General features: G+C 51.6%; 1 protein-coding gene across 1 annotated transcript in view; it reads left to right on the top strand.

The window, feature by feature from the left end:
• ATP6V0A4 (ATPase H+ transporting V0 subunit a4) overlaps positions 1-11244 on the top strand; it is a 59207-nt gene that overhangs the window by 32451 nt on the left and 15512 nt on the right. Inside the window, exons 11-13 of the mRNA XM_007952796.1 lie at positions 3354-3516; positions 4708-4801; positions 10012-10130. Coding sequence (XP_007950987.1) covers positions 3354-3516; positions 4708-4801; positions 10012-10130 — 376 coding nt within the window. The remainder of the gene's footprint in view (positions 1-3353; positions 3517-4707; positions 4802-10011; positions 10131-11244) is intronic.

Below are 11244 nucleotides of genomic sequence, written 5' to 3' on the forward strand. Positions count from 1 at the left end.
CGTTTTCTCCTGAAGGCACAACATGGCCTCCTTAGCTTAGGACAGTAGGCAGCACTTCAGCACTATGCTTGGGGCCATTTTAACAGCGAAATCATCCACAAAAAGTGCAAAAACAGGAAAAACGTGGCACTGACTGGATTACAAAATATACATGTGGTTACAGTCTGCGTGCGGAACAAAACGGCCCATGCCGTGGCCTTGTTCCACCTCAGTGGGGCCTGTGCATTGGGTCGCTCAAAACTTCTGCCACTCAGCAGGTTGTTGGGGAAGCATAATTTAACCAAAGTCTCCTGCTAACCTGAACGCCACAACATTAGAGAACAAGGAAAGCAGTCTTATTGTTGAATAAGCATTAAACCAGACTGTGAAACACATCACAGACAATCCGCTATAGACACTGCGAAGACTGTGGAATTTTTATCCTTTTATATAGTCTAGTGGAGCTCTGGTGATGCAGTGATTCAACACTCAGCTGTTAATTGAAAGATTGGTGGTTTGCGCCCACCAACCACTCCATGGGAGAAAAAGACCTGGCAGTCTGCTTTCACAAAGATGACACCTTGGAGACCCAGTGGGGCAGTTCCACTCTGTCCTCTAGGGGCGCTGTGGGTCAGATTGGACTCCACGGCAGTGGGTGTGGTTTGGGCTTTGCTTCTGTGAAGACTGACAGCCTTGGAGACCCTGTGGGCAGTTCCACTCTGTCCTCTAGGGACGCTGTGGGTCAGAATGGACTCCACGGCAGTGGGTGTGGTTTGGGCTTTGCTTCTGTGAAGACTGACAGCATTGGAGACCCTGTGGGCAGTTCCACTCTGTCCTCTAGGGGCGCTGTGAGTCAGAATGGACTCCACAGCTGTAGAGTTGGTTTGGGGTTTATATAACCAAGCAGCTACCACCTAGTTCATGCCTCCATAGCTCCCTACACATCATCGCCTTCTTCTTTCTGTTCTTGAGATAAGTGATAACTAGTCCCCAAGTAAGAGGACTTGACAGAACCGTTTGTCACTCAGAGTTCATCTTGAAGTCACTTGGTAGTTGGGGTGACCACCTGTGTTTACTGTTTACCTTTCTCCAAAGAAAAAATAATGTCTCCTTTATGATGAGAGGAGCTCTGGTAGCATAGTATCTAAGGCATTTGACTGCTAACCAGAAGGCTGGCGGTTCAAACCCACCAGCCCCTCCTCGGAAGGAAGGCTGGGCAATTTACTTCCGTAGAGATACTGCCTTAGAAACCCAAGGAGGGGTCGCTATGAGTCGGGTCCGACTAGATAGCGGTGAGTTTGGTTTGGTTTGATTTTTATGATGGGGGGAGATTTGTGATCTGGAGCCCAGTGCCAGGTTAACCCCCTGTTGTCCCAGGAAACAGATAAGGGCCCTGCCTTCCTGGACTGACTAGCCTCCAGGCCCAGGAGGGACATCCTTGGGATGTCAAGTGGCCAGAGGCTTTTCCAGCTGAGAAAGCTTGGCACTGTTTCTCAAGGAAAGGGGGGAGGTCTCTTCCCCCCTTTCTTCCCCAACAGAAAGAATTAAGCCCCACCCCCTCTCCTCTGATTTGTGTTTGCCCTTGGAACCTGCCCACGAGTGACTGGAGTGACACCGTGAGTGCCAGTGTTGGGTTACCGGGAAACCCCAGCGAGCGGACCAACACGAGACCTGCGAACAGGGAGGATCGTGTGCCAGGAGGGTTGTTGGTGGCAGAGCCCCCGACCTGCCTTCCTGTGAAAGCCCGAGAAGTCCTGAGGGTCTGGCCTCCCGGCTCCCTGCTGTCCATGAGGGGCCCTTCACTGCTTCGCTGGGACAGTCGAGGGTCTGCACTGAGTCCAGGTGGAACGGTTAGCATCCCTGTGTTCTTTGTAACCCACCTGGCGGAGCGGGGACTATGCTCTGCGGTTAGGCCTATCTGCCACCTTCCACTCCAGGGGAATGGACTGAAGCCGGTTCAGTGACATCACAGGGGGTTAATCATAACCTGGGCTCGTGGGCAGAAGCTCCCATGACCAATATCGCTTTTCCACGGCAGGCACTTTAAACAGATGTTGTTTCCCTCATTAAGTGTTTATGTTCTCAAAGCCACACATCTGCTGTCTCAGAACCACTGGTGCCCGGTTCTGGTGCTACAGGAAAACACCTGTGTGCTACGCAGCCTCCTGACAAAATGAGTAAAGATCTGACCACTGGCCATAGAACCTAAAGTCCCCGAGGCCAGCACATGCTTCTTCCGTGGGCTCAGCAGCATGTTCACGCCCTTCCTGAGCTCCTGAGGCCTTAGCTTCCGTTCAGTTACTTTTTTCTTCTTTTTTCCAAAAAACCCAAACCCGCTGCCATCGAGTCGATTCCAACTCACAGAGACCCCCCCACTGGGTTTCTGAGGTGATAAATCTTTGTGGAAGTGGGTTGCCCCATTTTCCTTCCATAGAGTGGCTGGCGGGTTTGAACCACCAGCCCTCTGGTTAGGGGTCAAATGCCTTAGGCACTATGCCACCAGGGCTGAACTAAGTAAGACAAAGCTTATGTGTGTCCTTTAATTGGTGGGTCTCTGGGAGCAGCTCTAGGTTTACAGAAAAATCGTGCAGAAGGCACTGAGGGTCCCGTATGGCCCTCCCCCCTCCACGCCGCTTCTCCTGTTGTTAACACCTTGCATCCGCCGCCACAGGCCTCTGGGTTTTGGTTTCCACACTAATGGACACCAGGCAGGAACCTTCCGGGTCACTGGCAGGGGCTGGGCAGTCACTCTGTGGGTTGAGAGTCCGAGGGATCACAGAGCTGGACTGGGATGCAGATGTGGTCAGAAGACGCCAGCCTGGGTGCTTGAGCAGTCTGTGGGGTCCACGTGCTGACGCCCCCATCCCTTGCAGCAGGAGACCCTGCAAACTCCAAAAGCACGTGGCGCAAGGGAAAGGGAAGGGGGCAAGGTTGCTCCCATGGGGCAGAAGGAGAGCAGAGGCGAGGCTTCGGTCTAGACAGAGCTCCTCTGCAGCGAGGTGTGCAGCCTCCGGGCCAGAGCTCCGAAGAGCCGCCGGGGTGAAGTCCTGACGACTTCAGGGTTTATCCTACCAGCGGCTGCAGAGGCCGGCACGGCCTCTACATGGTTCAGGCTGCTTCTCTGGGCTGTTTTCAAAGCCATTGAATAAAGGTTTGAATTTGGCATCAGCTGGCTGTGGGGCCAGCCGGCATCAGCCTGCTATGAAGATGTGGACCCAGAGCCCACATGGAGGGCCGTCTTTGGCTCACTGATATGCCACGTGTGGGCTTTGTATGGGGGGGCTGGGCTGCTGCCGGGCAGGGCTCACCTCAGGCAGCCCTGGAGCTGCCCCTGGGGCCTGGCTCGGCCCTGCTGACCGCCCTCTGTCTTTGAGGCCAGATTTGGAGCACTTTCTTCCACGGGCGCTACCTGATCCTGCTCATGGGTATCTTCTCTGTGTACACCGGACTCATTTACAACGACTGCTTCTCCAAGTCTCTCAACATCTTTGGGTCTTCATGGAGTGTCCGGCCCATGTTCAGGAACGGCACGTGGAAGTAAGTTTACAGACTGGGCGCTCCTCATGGGCTGTCCACGTGGCCTCCGGGAGGGTCTTCAGGGCCAGGGGAGTCTGTACCTGGCAGGGCTTAGAGTGGCGTCCACGTGTCCCACCCACGGAGGGCAAGGCCTGGTGCCCCTTGCTGAGTGACTGTGCTGACGGCTGCAACACATGGAAGGGCTCTTACAGACCAGAGCTCAATTAAAGACCATTGCAGAGCCTGGGTGGTGCGGACGGGCAACACACTCGCTGCTTACCCAAAGTTTGCTGGGTTGAGTCCATCCAGAGGTGCGGCCTGACCATTTACTTGAAAACAATCAGCCGTTGACAGCCCTGTGAGCACAGTTCCACTGACACACGGGGGGTCACTGTGAGCTGGAATTGACCGCGCAGCGGCTGGTTCACGGAGCGCATTCCATGTGCCAGGAGCTATTGTGCAAATGGGTGAAGCAGGTGGGCTGCAGGGCCTAGAGAAGCAAGGCTCCGTGGGGAAGGACTTAGTCCAAGCGCAGGGCGGCAGGCTTGCTCTCAGCAGGGTACAGATTGGAACTGGAGGTTCCGGTCCAGTATCTGACGCCTCCGGGCCTCCATAAGGGCGCTTTCTGTGGCTGTTCAGAGCAGCCTGGTCTAACTCTGAAAGCGGAGGGGAGGATGTAACGATCCGGGCACGCTAGTCCCCTCGTCCACTGCTGGAGGGATTGTAAAGGGATGCTGGTGCCGTGGAAAGGCGCCTGGCAGTTCCTCAGGAAGCTGGAGAGACGGACTCCAGGCCCAGCGTCCCCCCACTTGCATTTTTACTGCAGCAGCCCCAGAACACTCAGACTTTCTGGTTCTCTGCCCACCTGCTGGGGACACCCAGGGCTGTGCGTAACGTCATCCCTGCCCTCCGCCTCTTTTCTGACGTGTTGGCACTGTCGGTTGTCTTTACTCAGCAGAGGGCGAGCTCTCTGGAAATGCAGACCGTGGCCTCCCTGGGGCAGGAGGGAGACACGTGTGACCCTGCACCCGGGACGACACTAGGTCCTGAGCAGATCGGACTCCTGCTTCGAGGGCTGCGTCGCTGGGCCGGAGGGATGGGTTGCACCTCCCCGCAGTCCTCGGGTTGGCCGCAGCCCACAGTACCCAGCACTGCTGTTCCGCTTGTCTGACCGCTGGCTGACCACGGCTCTCTTCCTCTCTCCTCCCGTAGCGATCACATCGTGGAGACAAACCCCGTTTTACAGCTGGACCCGGCCGTCCCGGGAGTGTACTCTGGAAACCCATACCCGTTTGGGATTGATCCGGTAATTGTGCCTTCTCGGGTTAGATATTTGTTATAAGGGCCCTGCTCAGCATGCATTCATTCATTCCACAAGCATCTATTGCAGAATGTCCAAATGGCGCAGGCAGACAGGCACTGAGCGATAAGTCAGGGACTGGGTCTGTCTGGTTCACTCATCTAAACGCTACGGGGAGGTCGGCAGGTCACTTCCCCCTGTGCACCGTTTAATGTCTACTTTATACATAGAAAACTAGTACTTTCGCTGACTTTCTCTCTGGATGCTTGTCATAAACTTACTGATACATTAAAAGCACATTGTTCACTTTAATAATGATAATCTTACACAACAATAACAACAAAAAATGTCTGGTTTGGAGATCTTTGGGTAGAGAGAAAGAAGGTGCCGGAACCCGCCACGCCAGCATGTTGCAGACTAATAACATGTATTTGCAGGATGTTGGGACGCAGAGCTGGCTTCTGGTAAAGCCCCTCCGGGACCCTCCACGTGGTTCCCAGTCGGCTGCCTTCTTCTCCACCACAAACACCACTGGTGGTTCATAGTCACCCAGGGTCCTGGTTGCCCAGTAAATACACGTGTTAAATAAGCCATTTAGCACCCTAATTAAGTCCCTTTCTTTGGGATTTCCTTGTTGTGAGTAATATAGCTCCCTTTTTCTTAGAAAAGCGTAAATTTGCTTTATTTCATGGCATAGCATTGATAAAAGTTTGAAGAGAAGATTGTGTCATCTGTTTGTTTTTGCATGGCCTTTCCCTTAGAAAACGTCATTAAGCCGTTTAGGGACTCAGGGAGTTTATGCTTATTTGCTTCGTCCTGTGGACATGTTTAAATAGCTGCTCAGTCAGCTGGATCCAAGCCAAGCCAAACAAAAGTGCTTTTCCTCCAGCAGCCGGCATAGCTGGGGTTGGGTTCACACCATTCGTGGCGGCCGTGTGCATCACCACCAGGAGGCAGCCGCGCGCTCCAGATGAGCCCACCAAGATTGCTTCTGAGCTCTCTGCGGGAGAGACTTCAGCTGTGGACGCTGATGGTTGAGTAAACAGTAAACGAGCCGTGGGAGTTGGCCTGACTCACGGACACTCTGTGTGTGTCGGAGTAGAACTGGCTGGTGTTTTGCAGGTAGATCACTGTCTTTCTTCCCAGGTGGATTCGAACTGCCCGCCTTTTGGTTAGCGACCAGACCCTTCACCATTTGCAGGGGCTCTGGATAGACAGTCCTGGCTCTAAAATGGGTTCCTGGCCTCTTCCACGCTGTAGGTCTTCTCCTCTCGGTTTCCCAGGGTCCTCCCTCGGCCTTCCCCCCTGGTCTCTCATTAAACAGCAAGATCTCCCTGGATTTGTTTACATTGCCACCCAAGGGTGTTTATATTCTAAGTTTTATCTGGAGAGGTCATGCCCTTAAAAGGAGATTTTTAAGTTACAAAGTGCTGCAAACAAACACAGTTAGACTGGGGGGCAAAGGAATTTCATGATTAGGAAGCAGGTGGGGGCAGGAGTGGAGAGGGGTCCAGGGGTGGTTTATAGTCCGAGTGACCTTTGGTTCTCATAGAGTCTGCCCCCCTCTCTCTCACGCACAAACCCACTGGCGGTGAGTCGATTCTGACTCATAGAGACCCTATAGCACAGAATAGAACTGCCCCATAGGGTTCCCAAAGCTGTAATCATCATGGAAACAGACTGCCACTTCTTTTTACCGCAGAGCCACTGGTGGGTTTGAACTGCCAACCTTTTGGTTAGCAGCCAAGTGCTTTAACCACTGCGCCACCAGGGCTCCTGTCCCTCACAGCCCACCTATGCTCAGTAACCCTGTCTGCCCCAGTCTGCTCCCTGTAGACGCCTTCTCTGCGTGTATCAGCATTCACATGACATAGGAATGAGACGTTTAATTTTTATATAATATACATTTCTCAGGTGTGATTTGTTGACTTAAACTCAGCATCTCATTATGACTCCTAGTACAATATTTGCCCTTCACTCCAGCTGGGACTTCTCATGGTGCTTTCTGAATATTTTGTGCTTGATTGAGCACATACTGGGTGATTTAAACAACAGAGCTGTGCTCTCTCCCAGTTCTAGAGGACAGAGGGTCAGGGTCAGGGTGTCCAGGGGCAAGAGCCTTCCTGGTCCCTCCCAGCTTCTGGTAGCCCAGGCGCTCCTTGGCTTGCAGCTGGGGCACAATCATGTCTGTTCCCCCATCTTCACGCGGCCATTTTCCCTGTGTCTCTGCGTCTTGTGTGTCTTCTGTTCTCAGAAGGACACCAGCCACATTGGATGAGAGCACACCCCACTCCAGTATGACTTCATCTTAATAATGACTTCTTTAGGAGCTCTGGTAGCATAGTGCCTAAAGCACTTGACTACTAACCGGAAGGCCGGTGGTTCAAACCCACCAGCCACTCCTCAGAAGGAAGATGGGGCAATCTACTTCTGTAGTGATACTGCCTCGGAAACCCAAGGAGGGGTCGCTATGAGTCGGGGCCGACTCGAGGGCACGTAACAACAACAATGACTGCTTTAAACTAGGCCACGTACACAGGGGCCAGGGCTTAGGACTTGAGCAGAGCTTTTCTGGGGACACCAATCAACCCACAGCAGATGCCGGGGCAGGTGGAGAGAGGACAGAGGAGCCCTCTGGTGTTGGGCAGCTCTCACTGCCCGCCCCCATGTTCCCAGCAGTCTCCGTAGTGGCTGCCCGGCTGGCAGTAGCTCAGGACGGTAAGGAGAGACTCAGCCAGCGGGCCACAGTTCCCAGCCTTGGGCGTGTGTCCTGTAGGATTCTTAGATTCAGAATAAATAAATACATTCCCAGGTTGTCATGCATAAATTCATTTAGTTGATTGCAGGGAAGTCACGGAAGAGACACACAAGTGAGACCTCAAGGCACTCGTCTGGCACTGGGGAGTCGGAATGGACCATTACAATGTTGGTTTAGTAGTTACAGTCCAAATCCTTAGGTGTCAAGCTTTTACCTTCAATGTGTGGTCTCAGGAAGGAAGACTTGACCACCCCTCAGACTCTGAAGAGGTCCCCATAACTAGTTAGGATCCGAGGTCGAGGGACGTGAGCAGGGTCTGAGTAGTCTTGCAGTGTTCAGAGACAGCGAGACAAATATTTTTCCCACTGTCTTCTCCAAAAGGGAGCAGAAATTGAGGATTTACATACAATTTCCTTATCTTGACATCACAGAGAAAGCTTAGGTGCTGTCATATTCAACTGTAATTGGTATGTTTTATGGCTAATGACATATTTCTAGACATTTAATTAATTAAGAATTATGGGACTTGTTTAGTGACATTTATGTTTCCAGGCCAATTTACAGAGATTTGATTAGAAATTAAAGGGTTGTTATATATTTATGTCCTTGTTTATGGCATATTTCACACACCTCTGTGATCTGCTTCCAAAGTTAGAATAACTTCCTAATGACTGATGTTTACAGTTTCTGATGACTTACAGTTGCTGGTTAGTGAGCGTCATAGGTATCCATGTTTCTGTTTTTAAGTTTAGAAATTCTCTGTGTCTAACTTCACATTTGAAGTGACTTACACCTGGGGCTTTAAAATCAGAAAGGATTACAACCAGAGGCTTATAGCAACACACATGACAATGTCAGTGACGTAAAAGGCTGGGTGACTTGAGATCATCACAGCAACCATACGTAACAGTGTGTGTGTGGTGTCTGTGAGCCTGTGATGGGTGGTTTTCTGCATGTGTGGATGGTTTGTGTATGTATGTGATGTGTGTGTGTGTGGTATGTGTGTGGTGTGTCTGAGTGTGTGATGTATGTATTTATGTGGGGATGGCTTGTGTATGTGTGTAGTATGTCTGTGTGTGGTGCGAGTGTGATGTGTGTATGGTATGTGTGTGGTGTGTCTGTGTGTGATTTGAGTGTGATGTGTGTGGTGTGTGTGCACGTGTGATGTGCATATTTCTGTATGTGTGTAGTGTATGTGTAAGCACGTGATACATGTATTTCTGTATGTGTGGATGGTTTGTGTATGTGTGTGGTGTGTCTGTTGTGAGAGTGTGATGTGTGTGTGCAGAGGCAAGCTGACTGTGTATTGAGATTGTAGGCAGAGGGCTGTTTGCCCCTCAACAGAAGTTTGGAAGAACAAGTGGTTTTCAGAGGAATGGTGAGGAGATGACTGTGGTCATGTTGCCTTTGAGGATCAGAGCAAACCCCTGACACGTTTGCAGGTTTGGGGGCAGGCAGTTGACGTACCCGAAGAGGAAGAGAGCTCGGGCCAGGTGAGGTAGGAGCGGACCTCTGTGGAGAAGAGGAAAGTCTGCGACGTGGTCACCAACCAGGCGAGGCCCTGGTCAGCTCCTGCCCCCACCGATGTGTCTGGGTGTCTGTATCATTTGGGATGGGTGGGCACACATGTCCCCCCTCTGGCAGCGCCATTTAAACAGGGACACACAGATGGAGGGACCGTGACCCACTCGGCACTCTCAGGAGACCCTGTCCACAGAGCAGCTTCCTGCAAAGTGCCCAGTCAGGTCCTCTAACAGGACCAAAAAAACCCACGAAAAACCAAAGTCACTGCTGTTGAGTTGGTTTCAGCTCATAGTCACCCCTCCTTGGGTTTCCGAGATGATATCACTAGGGAAGTAGATTGCCCAATCTTCCTTCCGAGGAGTGGCTGGTGGTTTGAACCTCCAGCCTTCTGGTTAGCAACCAAATGCCTTAGGCACTACGCCATCAGAGCTCCCTTCTAATGGAGGTCCCATTGAAATCTGGAGTAGAGGTGGTATTTTAAAGAAGGGATTGGATGAATTATTGGGTTGAAGATCTACAGGCCATTAATAAGGGAAATGAGCAGTCTGAAATCTCACTGTACCTTTCAGGAACGTCCCTTTGTTTACAATTGGGAAGAAAGCTGTAGGCTTTTCCCGTTTCCTTCCAGGTCCTTGATATTTCCCTGGAATGGGAATGGCTCCTGCTCCTTCAGGAATGACTGTTTCTTTCACTCAACTTTTTGGTGAAAATTCATAAAGTGAGAAATGGTGCTGATGGTTCTGACATTGTGTCATTAAATGTCACTTTTTGGGGGCATGGTCCTTTCCCATTTCTGAGCCTGCATGGCAGGCTGAACTAGACTAACACTGAAAATGTCGTGGGTGCCACGGCTGCCTCGGAAACGGACCTGTGGCCTCAGGCCCACCACAGCTCCTGAACTCGGGTCTCGTGTGTGCTCATGTTTCTCACCCAGATCTGGAACCTTGCCTCGAACAAGCTGACCTTCTTGAACTCCTACAAAATGAAGATGTCAGTCATCCTGGGGATTGTCCAGATGGTGTTTGGGGTGATCCTCAGCCTCTTCAACCACATGTAAGTTTCTCCAGTCCCTTTCTGTGTGCCGGACCAACCCAAGGATGAGCTCTTACAGGGCCGCCCTGTGCACCTGCGTCCCTCACAAGAAGGAAGAGCCTCCCTCCTGAGAACCCTTCCTTAGGGCCTCGGTTTGCACCAGGACAAGCAGGTTTGTTGGAAACAGTGACTCTGTTTCTTCTAAGGCGAAGTCCCTCGAAGGCAAATACACCACTTGACCTGGAAACACTGGTTCAGGTTGTGTCCTTCTGGCCTGAAAGACTTGGGTTGGTCGGTATCCATCCACCGGTGGGCACATGGGGCGTGGGTGGCTAATGTGCCCTCTGTTCCTGAATCCTGTTTGGTGTCATTTCTTCCACTTGGCTGTGTCCTCTCTCACATCTTTGGTTGCTAATGTTGACATGTCTACGCCCTTCTTTCCTTCTCTCAAGATCTATCACTGCTCTCCAATGATGGTACTTCTCAAACTTACTTACACTGAGGCTACACAAATTTGAAAATAGCTCCAAGGGGGCTCATTTAGAAGCACCTGTGTGGGCAAGCTGGCTGACTTTGTAAGTGCTGCTGAAAGCCCACCCACCATGTTGGTTCAGAGTGAGTGGGGCAGCATGGTCCACAGGAATGATACAGGGTGTGGAGCCAGAAGTTCAAGGCCCGGTTCCAACTCATGCATCTCCAGGCTTGTTGTCTTCTGTAAGATGGGGATTCAGTAGTCAGAGCAGGTTGGGTTATGACACAGTAACAAACAGCCCCCAAAGCCCGGGGGTGACCGAGGTGCATCATGGACCCCCTGGGGCCTTGCTCCTGTCCCCCTTACCCAGGGCCCAGGCTGTGGGCAGCCACCCCCTGGAAGAGTGCCACTTGCCATGGCAGAAGGAAAAACTTTTTTTTTTTTTTCATTTTTAAAAATTGTGGAAAAAATACCTTTAACGAAGTGTTGACCATTTCAACATGTAGAGTTCAGTGTCATTAATTATGTCTGTCATGTCGCTTAGCCAGCACCCTTATCCAGTCCCCAAAATGCATCACCTGTAACTGAAGTTCAGAGAAAGCCAAAAACAGACCCACTCTCATTGAGTCGATTCTGACTCACAGCGCCCCTAGAGGACAGAGT

Source organism: Orycteropus afer, unplaced genomic scaffold, assembly GCF_000298275.1.
Source record: "Orycteropus afer afer isolate SDZICR_OR568_19922 unplaced genomic scaffold, OryAfe1.0 scaffold00358, whole genome shotgun sequence".
NCBI lineage: Eukaryota > Metazoa > Chordata > Mammalia > Tubulidentata > Orycteropodidae > Orycteropus > Orycteropus afer.